The 14652-nt window shown below is 56.5% G+C and overlaps 3 protein-coding genes across 3 annotated transcripts; 1 reads left to right on the forward strand and 2 right to left on the reverse strand.

Annotated features, from left to right (window-relative positions):
• Positions 1-57: 57 nt before the first annotated feature.
• On the reverse strand, positions 58-2282 carry GGS23DRAFT_263408 (cytochrome P450). Its single transcript, XM_051512377.1, has 5 exons — positions 2012-2282; positions 1790-1940; positions 1282-1730; positions 913-1145; positions 58-864 (listed from the first exon to the last, which is right to left on the reverse strand). The coding sequence occupies exons 1-5, from the start codon at positions 2060-2062 to the stop codon at positions 180-182; spliced, it is 1569 nt and encodes a 522-aa protein (XP_051368548.1). The 5' UTR covers positions 2063-2282; the 3' UTR covers positions 58-179.
• A 1537-nt stretch (positions 2283-3819) lies between these two features.
• On the forward strand, positions 3820-4962 carry GGS23DRAFT_263333 (uncharacterized protein). The gene is made up of 2 exons (XM_051512376.1): positions 3820-4279; positions 4433-4962. Exons 1-2 carry the CDS (start codon positions 4074-4076, stop codon positions 4764-4766), a joined length of 540 nt encoding a protein of 179 aa, XP_051368549.1. The 5' UTR covers positions 3820-4073; the 3' UTR covers positions 4767-4962.
• A 774-nt stretch (positions 4963-5736) lies between these two features.
• GGS23DRAFT_583851 (uncharacterized protein) lies at positions 5737-9289 on the reverse strand. Its single transcript, XM_051517296.1, has one exon. It carries the CDS (start codon positions 9253-9255, stop codon positions 5965-5967), a length of 3291 nt encoding a protein of 1096 aa, XP_051368550.1. The 5' UTR covers positions 9256-9289; the 3' UTR covers positions 5737-5964.
• Positions 9290-14652: the final 5363 nt, after the last annotated feature.

A 14652-nucleotide genomic window follows, 5' to 3' on the forward strand; every position in this document is an offset into this window, starting at 1 on the left:
GCAACCCCATCTGGTTGCCTTTTCCGTCCACTTGCCTATAGCTATAGGCTGAACGGCTTTCTGGGCTACGAAGTTTGAAGCGTGCCGAGGTAGGCATCATATACCAGCATGATACATGCGTGTATTCATATTCCTGGGGTAGTCATGTGCGCCTCCCTCCCTGTCCTCTAGACGGTCCTCTAGATGCGCCTCTTAAACTCAACCATTGGCCCATCCTTCAAGCTGGTGAATTGGTCAATAAGCTGGAACTCGTCCACGCGATGGCGGCCCCACTCGAGGTTGGGATTCCCCTCGGCCGGGTCGAAACCGGCTGACTTGCGCAAATCATACAAGTACAGCACCCGCGCCAGAGTTGTCATCATTTCGATGTAGGCTAGGCCCTTTCCGATACACCCTCGAGGCCCGACCGAGAAGGGGCAGAAAGCACTCTGTGCCGAAGCCACGTCTTGTTCGGTCACGACGGCTCCTCCGCAGCCGGTAGAGCTCTTGTGCGAGCCCGCTATCCAACGCTCGGGGACGTACGAGAATGGCTGGGGATAGTACGCTGGATTGTGGTGGATGGTATAATGAGGTGTGCCAACAACGGTACCCTCAGGTATGAACTCGCCGTCAATCGTTATGCCGCCGCTTAACACTTCGCGCGGGAGGATCCCCCCAACGGAAGGAGAGAGGCGCATCGCCTCATCGACACATGCTCGAAGGTAGACGCACGAGTTTAGGACCGGTCCTTGGCAGATCTCCTCCACGTCGTTGAATTTTGATCTGACCTCGTCGTTTGCTTTCTCAAGCGACGCTCGGTTACGGACGAGGTAGAATAGCGTAGCGGCCATGGCAGTCGAGGTTGTGTCGCTCCCTGCTATGATACTAACAGCAGTTAGCCACGGCCCTCCACAGTCGCTTTCAGGAACTCACAGGAGGTTCGACTCCCCCCACAACTCCGGGGTCGTAAATCCCAGCCCGGTCTCGGGGTCCCTGGCCGTTAGGAGATGGTAGAAGAAGTCACGGCGATCTGTGTCGTGTCCCATCTTCGTTCGCTCCGTCAGCTGCGCCTTGCTGTACGCCATGTACTTTTCACGGCCGGTCGCGATCTTGCGGAACAAGGCCTTGTCGAGGTGGAGCTTGCCGACTAGGGGCATCGTCCCGCACTACTCTCTCGTCAGCAACCGGTCCGACTATATGCCTATATGCATGCATGTGTGTATATAATGTGCATATGTGTGTGTGCGTGTGTGTGGGCGTGTATGTGGATTGTCTGGGAAGGCTGAGCCAAAGACCACTTACGATCAGATGCCTGGTCGTGGCCATCGACACCAACTCGAGCGCGTACCGGTTGTCGGGCTTCTCCAGCATGTGGAAGGCCTTTCCAAAGCACAAATCGCCAAGAATATCCATGGCTAGGTAGTTACACCAGTCGGCCATATTCCTAGCCACAGTCCAGCCTTTTCGTTCGTTGCTCGCGCCGAGGCCGATCTGTTCGCAGAAAGACCGCACGTTGGCCAAGATGTACCTCTCCATCTCCTTGGTGGCAGAGTCGGAGAATCCCTGAGACAGGACTCTCCTCTTTCGCGCGTGCATGATCTTGTCCCTAGTGTTATGGGTGTTGGGTGCCGGGTGGACGAAAGCGTCGTAGAATTCGGCTTTGCGTACGTTCGATCTGAAGCCGTAGATGTCCTTGAGGGCGGTGCTCGAGTTGAACGAGACGCTATTGGGACCGAACCGCACAACGCCGCCTTTCGCCATGTTAGCCGGTCACGAAGGTAGAGAGGATCGGCCGGCCTCGCTCGCCTACCATATCGCTGGTGCATCCGCCAAAACTCGAGGTGTCGGTCGCCCTTCCAGGAATGGTAGAGTTGGTAGGCGTCCGTTATCCTAGCGATGAACGGCCCCGGGTACTTGGCTAAGGGGTGGAAGAATAATCGGTAGAGGACGAGCCCCGAGACCTGGAGCACATCCTAGTCAGCCAGTCCGTCCGGAGCGAGCGAACGAGGTTATGTCGACAGGTCCTACTGACATAAAGCAGTGCTAGTGCAGCTGCACCCGATACGAGGTGTCCCGAATGCATGGCTCCTCTTGTAGCGATAGACGCCTCGGATGTCGGGAGCCTATTGACGACGGAGGGGACTACGGCACGCTATCTATATGTAGGGACGTAGACAAGAGAGAGAAAGAGAGGGGGCCTTCTTCGTCAGGGAAGTGGGCACGCTCAAGTTGTCGCTGTCTACTCGCGCACCGGCCGGCATACCCGTCCGCGTCGGCCAGCGCATGAGAGGCCGTCTATAAGTAAGACTTCGGCTTTTCGCGGCTAGCTAGAGCTACGGTGCGCATATGAAGCAGCGACGGCGGAAACAAGAGGGGATCCGACGTCGCCAGCTTGCCTAATCGGTAGCATCACGAGCGGTGCGGTTACCCACGGAACTGGCCCCAGAGGCTCTGACGGCATTTGCATACCGACCTCCCTGCTTTGCGGAGCTAGGCCGCGTTCGATGGGATAATGGAGACCGCCTTATTGGCCACGCCCCAACCGCGGCGCGGCGCCCTGCCTGTGGCCAGCGTGGATAACTCGGACATGCTGTCCGCCTGCGCGCGGAATTCCCGCCGTCGTGGTCACGACGGCCGCGAGGGCCACCAGGGCCGCGACGAGGTTCGAGCCGGTGCTCTCGTCATCACGGAACGTCCTCTGGTTGCTAATGCCGCGCGAATCCGCAGCGGCTGCGCTGAGGTGCGTGGCCGGGTGTCCTCCCTTGTATGAGCAGGTATAGGTATATGTATGCGCACACCCGCTGACGCTCGCTGGCTGTGTAGCGGGATTCGGGGGTCCTGGAGGCACATAATGCTTACCTAGGTATGAGGGAGGTAAGTGACTGCGTCGGCGTATTTCCGCGCGTTGCATCCCCATTTCCCCGTCGAAGCCACGGTTGGTGGCTCCGTCGTGCTGCGATGTACCCAGTGTTGGGCGCAGTAGGTACGGGTAGGTACCTAACCTAGGCACGCAACAACCGCGTTGATGACAGTTGACCCATCGATGGGTTGGATGTTGGGAGACATGCCTCAGGTCACGGGTACCTCGGGTACATAAGGTACCTACAATTCAGGGGCCGTCTGCCAGCCCTAGGCATGAAGTACCTAGGTAGGTACCTACCTAGGTAGGTTGTACCCATTTGACCTTTAGTCCGCTCCTAATTGTAGCACGCGTTGTGGAGGCAGGCTGTTGGTGGTACGTACCCGGATCCTCTCCTCTCCAGCTGATGGACACTGGTCAAATCGGCTCGGCAGGGGTCCCCGTCCTGTCTCGTCGATGCGCCCGTCCTCGTGCGCTATTATGCCAATCGCCATCCATCCCATCGCCTCACCAGCGCTCCCCTTCCATGGTCAGTGAAACGTCCTGTATCATGGGCTGTGCCTCCTGCTGCTAACTCCTACCGGTAGGAAGAGAAGGGGTGCAGAGGTCAACCCGAAAGCTGGAAAACTAAATAGAAACTAAATAAAAAATAGGGAGAGAGGATTTCCTCGCGTAACATTAGTAGCATATTGTCCCGTACACCCTCGTTCGTTTGTCCGTCCTAACCGCCTCACCGTAATAATTACTACGCTCTCTTCTCCCGCTCTCTCTTCCACTGCTACTTTTTCTTCCTCTTTGTTCCTCGTTTTCCCTCCGCTCGATCATTACGCCACGCGACGGTTACGCTCTCTTCTTTCTATTCACTCCTTGCCCATTGCCTGGGCTCGTTTGCTATTTTTTACTCTTAGGAGGTTTTTATTTTATTTTTAACGCCCTCCTGCCCCACGCCGCCGCCAATCTGGGTATCGATTCATTCACGCTCGCTCCATCGCTAAATTCGCGCATTCCGCACCATCCGATCATTCATACGGGATAAGGGACGGTCGTTTTCTGTGCCTGGGAATGAGGGGGACGGCCAAGAAGCAGGACTGTCGGAATCGGAATCGGAACCTGTCACCGTCTACTACCGCAACAGCTACTGCCAACACCACCACCACTGCTGCCGCTACTCCCGCTAGTCTGCCTGATCGTCGACGACTTCGCGCATCAGCGTCTCACATACTACCACACCACCATGAGTCCCTTCCCAGCTGACCACGCGGTGGCGGCGCCGCTGTCGTCATTCTCCGCGTCCGTCGCTGGGCGCTTTGCCAGAAGGGCTTTCCGCATCTTGACTCGCGCCGACGAAGTCGATCCTTGCCATCCGCGGCCTAACATTGACCTCTGCGAGAAGCCCAACGCGAGCAATAGCACCACCGCAATCGTCGTCGGTACCTTGGGGTAAGTCTCACACTCGTCTCTTCCCCCGATCTCCCCCTCTCCTGTCCTCCTCTCCGCGCTTCGCGAACCTCTCGACGTCCCCCCGCACGAGAAGCCGAGGAGACTGAAGAACCCGTCTAACGCGACTCGCTTCCGGTGGGGTGGGAGAAATAGCGGCCTCCTCGCATTCGTCACCATCGCAACCCTCGTCATACTCCACATCCGGCACCAGAGGAAGGACGAGCGCGAGTGGCCCAAGAACAGCCAGCAGGAGCTCGACGACTACGGTGTCGGGCCCATGCCGGCGGCGCCCCCCAAGTCCAAGAGCGCGTACCAGAAGCCGCGCGCCGACGCGGACGACGGCGCCGATTACCTCCCTCCTCCCCGCCGCCGGGACTCGCTGCAGTCCCTGGCGCGCTCGATCCGCGGCACCGACTCCGCGTATCGGTCGCGCCCCGACGATACCTCGCACGCCATGAAGCCCGTCGAGCCGCTGAGCCAGGTTTAGAAGTCAGAGAGAGCAAGAAGGGGGGGAAGGGGGGGGGCGATGAGAAGCTGCCGGACCTGGTCCGGAGTTGGATAAAAGCCGAGCTGGGTCAAATCTAAAGCGGAACTGGTTCCGGCTATCGCAAAAAGATGCGCCTATCTTCACTCCAGCGTGTCGTCGATATATGTGTTACTGTCGTTATGTATATTGCGTGTGTATTTATAGTCCGGGAACGAACAAAAGGAAGACGAGAATCTCTGGGCCTGATCGTCCCTTCTCGATACCCTCCGCTGGCCTCTTCGCGACACTGATCTACATATCTTCTCCCGCTCTACGCGTTTCTCCCAGCAGGTCCGTGCCAGATAGGTTTAAGACACCCGCTACCTTATTACCCCCAGGCTTAACGGAGTGATCACCTTGTATGGGTAGCGCGAAGAGAATCGGTCTCGCCCCTCACACACTTCTTCGGCAACCTTGACATATAGCAGGAGCTTGGATATCCCCCTTGAGATTCCGCAACCGCCCTTAGGTCGAGTAGGAAACGACCGCCCCCTGAATCGCCCCGGAATAACGTAGGTGGTAACGGCGATGTACGACCGCACGCCATGTTGCATTGAAGCGTTAGAAAAAAAGAACCATTTGTAGTCATCCACGGGCACGAATTTTGATAAACACGACATGTTCGATTAGAAGCATCCGGTCACACGTGTACTACTGACGCAACACTGCGAAAGGCCGGCGGCCATCTGACCCTTCCAAAACTCACACGTTTGTGATCACCAAGCAATCCTGTAAACATTCCAAAATCGTCCAAAACTTGAGCACTGTCAACGTTACCACAGTGTGCCTGGCATTGCCCCGTAAAGCCCGTGAAGCATAATCTACACATTTATACATCTCCTGTATGCCGGGCTACTTTGTACATCCCATGCTACTCATCTAAAAGCTCCTAAACGCCGCGCTCGCCCATTAACGTAGGGGGGGTTTGGGAGGGGGGCCAGAGCCGAGTCCCCAACACCACCTGAGAGTACTCCCTCCGTATGATGACCGTGATCGTTGGCATCACCCTCGCCGTTTTCGCCTGTATCGCCTGTATCGCCGTTGGGGGGGTGGTTTGATTCTCCGACTTTCCTGAGCAGCCTCTCACGGCTGCCATCGCTGATGGTGATTGGAACATTACGATTGCATTACGGCCCGGTATACCCCTCGACGGGGCACCTTAACTTTCTAGTCCGGCGTAGGTGCTCAGCTGATTCAGTAATAACGTCCACTTGGGACTCTTCAGACTTAACAGAGCACCGAAGAGGCTTTCGCGCGTTGGCAAGGCGTTCGGCGGAATGCTGGTCGGGTTATTCGGGTCTCTCGCTTTCTCGCTGAGTCTCTTCAGCGTCGAGACGCCGCAAGTGATTACGTACAGAACGTCCACGTCCTCGCGCGGCTGCGTCCTAGCGTTACCGCCCCCGATGCGGGATGCCGGTTCCGCCTGGGTGCAGAGCGTACGGATGAGTTTGAAGAGATTCTGGGCGAACCCCTCGCTCGAAGACAGCCACGCCCGCGTCACTCCCGTCTCGAAACCCGGGGCGAGCTGGGCGATGATATCAGCGGAGAGAAGGCCTTGCATGAGCATCGCCTTGCGCGCTTCGACGAAAGAAGGTAGATTTGCCGGACGGCTCTCCTTGTTCTGGTCTGGGATCGGGGAAATCGCTAGACCAAAAGTCCGTGTAAGGAGCTCGTATGGTGGTGAGGAGGCGGCGTCGGCAGCAAAGATAGCCTTGTAGTAGGTCCTGTTAGGCTCGTCCCGCGCTAGAAGCTTGGCTAGAGCATCGACTGCGTGAGGTAGATAGGGGTGAATGGGAGGCTCGAATGGAGAGAAAACGACTCGATCGGTCGTCAACGTCGGGGCCGGCGAAGGAGCAAAAGCTAGGAGGAAGTGGAGGAGACAGAACGCTTGTTCACGTCCGGGTATCTCTATGCAACCAGCAATATTGGATAACAAAATGATGACGTCTTTCATGAAGTCGAGGGTGTTCCCGGGCGCTCGCAACAGATTCTCGTGGGTGCCCAGAGACCGTATCGTACTGCACAGGAACTTGATGACTGTTTCGTCGGCGAGGACCGGCTGATTGACCTCTGCGAAAGAGGAATTACGCAATATCGTCGTGATCGCGAGCAGACGATCTGCGGCATGTTCGAGATCGTATTCGGCGTCTCCCAAAACGTGCGCCTTCCGGAGACCGATCGACTCGAGACGGCAGCTCCGCATGACATCCTCGTACGAAGTCAGGTCTATCTCATCCGAGATCGGGTCCGCGCGTTCGGCGAGCAGGTCCACCTGCTCTTCGGCGCAGTCTACGAGCGACTCGACAAGGTCATCGCACATTCTCAAATCGATGGTCAAGTTCGCAGTGAACTCTGACGCGCGCGATATGGTCCCGAGAGTGTCTAGAGCCAGCCGCACCTCGCCGTGTATGCCAGACTGCAGGCTTTTCGTGAGAGCATGGATGTCGATATCGCCGAGCTCGTGGTTTTGCGGTACGTCCGGCCTCCACCTCTCCAAATCATTGCCTAGCTTGCGTATCGACTCTAGGTCGAAGCCACCATAAAATCCAGAGAGCATTTCTCGGGAGCATGGTATGTACTCATCGGGGTCAGACGAGAACGGGCCCGGGAAGGGAAGGTTAGCGATTCCATTAGTAGGTGCACCGTCTGCCTGCTGGTGCGGGGGCTGTACTGAAATATTGCTAGCTTTGACGGCAGGCGCCGGTGACGGTGTAGGAAACTCGCCTACTGCCGGCCTGGCGTCGATACTCCTAGACGCAGCGCCTCTGGGGTGCCCTTGGGCCGCGTTCGCTTGGTGCGGATTGACCCGGGGCTTCGGTGGTGTCGAATACCCGTTCACCTGGGACATCGCCGGCGCCATCTGCTTTATGGGGGTCGGCGTATGCGGCTGGGGCATATGATGGACCTGCCCAGGCTGGCCGTGTTGGCCAGGCGGTAGCTGGCCCATCCTTTGCGGTACACCTTGACCTGGTCCTGCGGGCGCACCCGTCGGGGGGCCTGTTTGCTGCTGCTTGATTTGCTGGTTTCGCTGCTGCATCGCCCAGGCCTCCTCGAATTTTAGCAGATTTCGTTCGTAGATTGCCCTCACTTGCGTGGCCGCCGTTGGCATCTGCTGAGGGTTAAACCCGACAGACGCAGTGACTGACATCCAAAGGTTGTGCGTCGACACATTCCGATAACCACCAAACTTGGAGACATTTTGGAAGAGGTGAAGTAGGTGCAGCGGGCGGCCGTCAACGACGGGGTTGGTATCGAGGGGGAGCTGTCGCATGTTCATGAACGTTGCGAGGTTTTTGAGAAAGCTTTCGGGGTTGGTAGATCGCGACATCTGAACTTGTTGCTGGGGATGGATGGTACCGGGGGCGATCTGCCCGTTCTGCATCGACATCGCCTGTTTAGGCATCATGCCGCGGTTTTGGGCCATATTCTGAGGCGGTAGTTGCGCGCCCATCGACATGGCGCCTTGCGGGAATTGCTGCTGCAGACGCATCTGATACAGCATCTTGTGCTGCTGATCCATCGCGCCGCGGCCCTGCGCCGCTTGCGCCGCCTGCATCTGTTGCATGTGGTGTATCTGGTGAGGAGTGAGCATCTGGCCCGGGTGCATCTGGGTCATTTGTTGCATATGCGGCATCTGCTGGGCGATTTGCTGTGGCATCTGGCCCATCGGTTGCCCCATCGGCTGACCCATCGACTGGCCCATCGGTTGGGGCATCATGGATTGCGCCATCGGATTCTGCGCCGACGGCGGCCTGGCAGGAGACTGAGCGGGTTGATAATTCGGATTGAAGCCTTGAGGGAAGCCCTGGGGGGGCATAAACATGCCCGGCTGGGGCGTGTTGCCGTGATCTGAAGGCACGGGCGAGGCTTGCGGGCCAAACTGCTGGGACGCGGGGGAGAAAGGATGAGGAGACGCGGTATTGACGCGTTGCGGCACGCTTCCCGGACGCAGCTGATTGCCAGCCATCACGGGGGATGGCGACGCGTTCGCGGAGCCATTGGGCTGTAGATGGGGATAATGTTGTGGTTGAGCGGGATTCTGCGGCTGCATCGCGTTCGGCTGGAAGCCGGGGAAAGGCGACTGCTGAGGCGTGTCAGCTCGCGACGTCGGTAGCATGCCGGGATTCTGTCGCGGCGACGCGCCAATACTATCTTCTCGGGGACGGGGTCGCTTTGAGGGGATGACTGGGTTGGTTTGGTAGGCAGAATTCGAGAAGGAGGGCGAGGCATTGCGCATCGGGCCATTCTGCATAGCAGCGGCCATCTGCTGATGATTGAACTGGCCGGCGCCAACAGGACTGAATTGGGCAGCGCCGGCCATGAAGGGGTCCATCATGCCCACCGACGCTCCGGCCATCCCTCCTCCCATATTGTTCGGGTCGTTCATGTGTGGGAAGCCGTTGCCATTGTGGTTTTGGACGGCAGCGGCCTCGTTCATCCAGGAACTCATGACGGATGGTGTCGCAGAAGGGAACCCATCTGACTACAGTCACGCAAATGTCAGTAATTAATATAAACAACCGAGTCCATTGAGATGGAACAACGAGAAAGCGGAAATGATAGTGTCACGAGTATCGAGTTTCGCGATGGTGAAAAAAGCGCGTCGCGAGACGGTTAGGGATTTTTAGGTGGGTGCGAGCGGCCGGTGCGATCGGGAAAATGAGAGTTGGTACAGTCGCAGGTTTTCGGTGGTTGGGGGGGGGTGAGAAAGGAAGAGCGCGGCCCAGCTCCTCGAAAGAAAACAACTCCCCAGACTCTGCGGCCAGCAGGCTAGAGGTACTGCTACGAGTGCTAGGTACGGTACCCGTAAGTGCCCCCAGTAGTGCCCTGTAGCGCTGCGGATTGTAGGCTTGAGAGGGTCCCTAAATGCCTGACACAGCGCTGGAAATGTGCTGACAAGTTCAGCGTGTACTTGGGCTTATCGCAACACGGGAAGCAGGCCGATAGCGATAACGGCAAGGACACCAGGACGCAAGCCGGGGAAGAAAGGAAAAACAGGTCAGAGCGGCGGAATAACTGCTGAGGAGGAACAACACAGCACGGCGCCGTACCCACTTGGCGGTTGGTAAACCCGGGCCTCGATACACGGAGGTGGTTCTTCTAACTAATAATAGGCGTCGGATGACGGACTGGGCACGGGATGTGTGTGTATGTGTATGTAGGTAGTGTGTTTGCGTATGTGTGTGTGCGTGTGTGTGTCTCGTCTCCCCTTGTCGCTAGTTGTGTATGTATGCGCATGCTAAGTCACAACGACCGGTCGCTTCAATGCAGCAACGCGCATCAATGTTCCAGTCGACACAGATGGATGGCGACCAGGACTGTATCAGCAACGACAGGCCAGGTCGGATCGCAACGTATCGGGATGCACATACGCCTACAACCATAAAAAAAAAACATGGCAACACCCAGATACCCAGATACCTTGACCGGCGGGCTGGGACGAGAGAGGGACGAGACACGACGGGCATAGGTAGACAGGCCGACGGACCGACGAGATAAACAGGGCCTTACCTACCTGAGCTAGGCCAACGGTGATTGACAACTCCCCTCGAGCTCTCCGATCGTGTTTGCCGCGAGGGAGGGTTTATCAGGAACGGCGGCAGGTAATGTTAGAAAAGAGGCACTTGACTTTTTGGCGAGGTGGCCCAGTCTGCCCGGCGGTGCTGGTGCTCGGTGCTGGTGCTTGGTGCTGGTGCTGTGTGTGGGCTAAAGGCGTCCCTAGGAGCAACTTTGGGGAGCTGGCTGGGTGATAGGATGGGGAAAGGTCTGGGTAGGTCAAGAAAATCTCTGGCCACATCAGCCCAAGAGGAGGCGCAAGAAGGGTGGTGGCCATGCAATGCTACTTGACGCATACGCGCTAGACCCGGAACAGCATGGGGGAAACAACGTGATGAGAAATCATGCGTTGATGCGCAATAAATAGGAGTCGCTCGCCTCCTCACTCTCCCCCCTCCCCAAAAACCACCACCAAGAGGGACCCGTCCCATTTTTTGCTGCTCCAGTGGAGGCCAGCCGGGGCCCAGGCCCGAAAAGGGTGTGGAGGAGAGGAAATGTGTGTACGTAAGTGAAGCGCACGTACGTACCGGAGCACATACAGGTACAGAGGTAAGTACCAGTGGGTACCTAGGTAAGTACCTAGGTAGGTACCTTAGGTACCTAAGGTAGGAGGTAGGTTAGGCACCCCCTCCTATTGGCCGGCCAAGGGGCGTTGGCAAAAAAAAAAAAAACCTTGCCCTCAGACCCGACCGGCCTATGCACTGGGGTACTGATGTACCCTGTTACCGGCCCAGCAAGAAGCCAGCGTGATAAGGGGAGGGTGTATGAGTACCTCCTACTGCTGTGACGGAATAGCGCAAGCCGACGCAGCAGGTACCTTCGCAAGAGACCTTGGCTGTTAGCCCGCATATTACCCGAGAGCAGGCAGGCCGCTCCCATTGGGTGCAGCAGCGCGGATCGAAGACGAGTGGGGGCCGGCCGTGGCCCGGTCGTTCCCGGTCGTTCCAAACGGGTAGGCAGTCTTGCTGTGCACGGTCCCCCCGCTAACCGGTTCGTGTTGAACTTCACAGCCAGCTGAGATCAATCCGTCCCATCCCATTCTTACCGCATTCCTTGGCAACCCAACACCTCGCACTTCGATGGTGGTACTTGGGCAAACGGATCCCGAATCGACGATAGCTTGCCGTGTCGATAAGAGCAGGAGCCAAAAAATAAGACAAGACAGCCCATACGATCTATTAGTGCTGCTCGAGTGAAAATGGAGGAGCCAGCCTTCTGGCCCGAAACACACAAGAGTTGAATTTCAAAACAGGAGAGGAACCAACCAAATACCGGCCTGCCTTACACCTTTCTGTTGATGCCTATCCTCTGGGCGTATCCGTGTGTCGTTGCCGAGACGGTTGGAGATCTAGACGCGCATCGATGCCAGATCAGAGCCATGAAGCTATAAAGCCAGACCTGGCCATGTGCGAATCGGACTGGCGATGGTACAGGTGTCTTCGCTTCGTTAGGCGCTGCGTTATGCCTCTCAGTACGTCACATATGTCTGGTCAACCAGATAGACCAGCGTGTCGCCCGACGGTATCCGACAACGGATTACTTCAACGTATTCGCCTCGTAAGTGGTATCCAGGCCGAGGGCGGGTCAGCACCCAGTCTCCACCGTATAGATGCCATTCATATGCTGAAGCCAACAAAAGTCGCACCGTTTAGTCCGAGCTAGAGGAGTAAGGGGAGGCCAAAGCCAGGACCAGAGAACGTTCTTCGATACGTGAATGCCTCCGGTAGGCCAACCGCGTGCATGTGACTTGACTCCCGACCCTGCGATGACGGACAAGACAGTACCAGGCCGATGTACGCCAGACCCGCCTGGCAGGAGCGGCTGCAAGTACGCTCGAGATTCTCGATGCCTCGGATCCCTCGGGGGAATGCCCATCGTAACCGATACCGACGCAGTAGTCGAATCCGCCCGTCGAATTCATAAGGTATGCCGGCTAGGTGAGCGGGCCACGGAAAGGCATTCAAACCAGACCGTACCGTCACGAAAGAATCGGGTTCCCAGACGCTGTTTCTAGGGCTGAGTAGGTAGACACGTGTGCTGCCAGCCCATCTCGTAGTGACGCGTGCAAGAACGGAGCACTCAAGAGCGACCCCGTTAGTGGTGGTTCACGTGGAGCCAATGAGCGTTCTTCGCCGGTCCATTGGTACGGGTTGCGAGAAGCCGATAATAAATGCTGTGGTCGCTCAAACGTCGGCCGCAAGGTCGCGCGATGTTTCTCCCGCTACCTAGGTAGGTGGGAGGGCGAGAGCCGACCTGCAACCTCTCCTGGCGGAGGCTCCTGGAGTCAGGGCGGTCGACCGCCTCTGGTGTTCTCTGCCCCTCACTCTTCCTCTCTGCCTCACCCACACCCGCCTTTTCGACATCTAAATGTCCAACTCCTCCCCACGGGAAGCTGGCGAGGGGTGCGCGAGTCTGGGGTGATTGTCGTACGAACGACATGAGAATCCCGGTGTGCTGCAGAGAATTTGAAAGTCCAGACGTGCGTACAACAGGTAAATGTAAGGGAATGTTGCTTGGCTGAATCGAACCCTCGTGGTGGGTGAGGTAGAGAGATATGGATGAATAATAACAACGAATTCCTCAGAACTACGCCGAGGGTTTCGCGAAAAAAGCCGGGAGAGCAATAAACAACAACAAGGAAGAGGGGGGGAGAAGAAGAATTTATTTTATCTCGTGCCACAAGCCTGACAAGTCCCCGTCGAGTTCTGTAGAAATTGATTAACGAGAGCATCGTCGCTTGGTATCTGATGACCGACCCCTGCAACTTTTCTAGCGGAGACGACTTATCCTGGTCAAGAAGCCATCGTTGGTCAAGGCCCGTTTGCGCAACGTTGGATCCATACGCTGGCTGCCTGCCCTCAACTAATGCCCATCCCAAAGGGACGACCAGCGGTAGAAGGCACATTTACCTCGCCAACAAGCTCATGAAATCGGATTGCCAGTGTCGCTGGTGTCGGGGTTCGTCAAGCCGAGAAATACGTCTTGTTCTCCCCTCCTCGCTCACACGCTCTCTTTTCCATAGTGCACGTGTAGTAGCTCCGCGCCAGTACCGTTTTGGGGTATTTCCATGTAAGTGGGAAGCGAGTTCGTCATCGGGACAAAACACCAATTACGGCACGGCCTCGAGACGATGCGGTTTCAAAAAAGAAAGAAAGAAAAAGCGCCAGGGGCAGGGGGATTTGAATGGAATAGGAATGAAAGGGCAGGAAAAGGGCAGGGAAGGTAGAGAGCGAGAAAGAGGGCACAGAAGGGGAAGAAAAGTAAAGGATGAGAGAGACGGTCACAAGGGACCGGCGAAGGGGTGGTCGATGGGCCTCTTAGGTATGGTAGAAGGGGAACGAAGAAGAGGGTCTGAGGGAAGATCGGTTACAATACCTGGCCTGCCTTTCCATTCTTACTACCTACACGTTACCTACCTACCTACCCTACCCTCGATCCAGCGTGACTTGGCTTTTCGCTCATCATATTATTCTCCTCTCCGGAGGATACCTAATTATAACCTATTGTAACTGCCAGTGGTCGTTAAGCCCAGTCCCCCATCATCGATGTCCCTTGATCCAAGGAATGACGCTTCACAGCTCTCTCCCTCCCTCTCTCGCTACATCCGCCTGTCTCCGTCTCCGTATCTGCTGTTTTTTTTTTCCCTTCTTTCCATCTTCTTCTTTTACGCCTTATATCGCAACCTCGAGCGTTTACCGACATTCCCCGCGGATTATGCCGATGTGCCAATGGGAATGGATGGGCGTTCTATGGAGTGCGAAGCTGGGGAGGAGCCAAATTTGGCAGAAACTTCGTCTGCTAGGGCTATCATTTTCAGGATAGGCCGTAGATAAGCTTTGCCGGTGAAAAGTGAGCCTTCGGCGAACTTTATCAGCTTGATTCTAAACGGCTGGCCTGATTTTTGATTTTTGATTTTTTTTTTTTTGGTCCTTGAAGCTAGGTATTATCCAGCTCATTCGAGGCCTGTTTCGTCCTCCCCCCCTCCATCTCCAACAGGACAAAGCATCAAATATTATGCCTCCTCCGCTACGAAGACAGGGCTTCAAGTAATTACTACTCGAGGAAATAGCCGGCTGATCTACGTGCATGTCGACTTTCGACTTATCAAATGAGGTAGGGCCAAATACGTATGCGTGCAGCTTGGGACCGTAGCAGTACCGCAGTTCAGTTGACGCAGCCATAGCCTACCACGACGACGCACAATCGAGAATAGGATTCTTCGTTCTGGCCCAACCTGCCCTGCCCTGTCCTTACTTGACCTGTACATCATGGCTCACTGGTGTGATCGCTT

The sequence above is a fragment of the Durotheca rogersii genome (genome assembly GCF_024521655.1).
Source record: "Durotheca rogersii strain YMJ 92031201 chromosome Unknown GGS23scaffold_28, whole genome shotgun sequence".
NCBI lineage: Eukaryota > Fungi > Ascomycota > Sordariomycetes > Xylariales > Xylariaceae > Durotheca > Durotheca rogersii.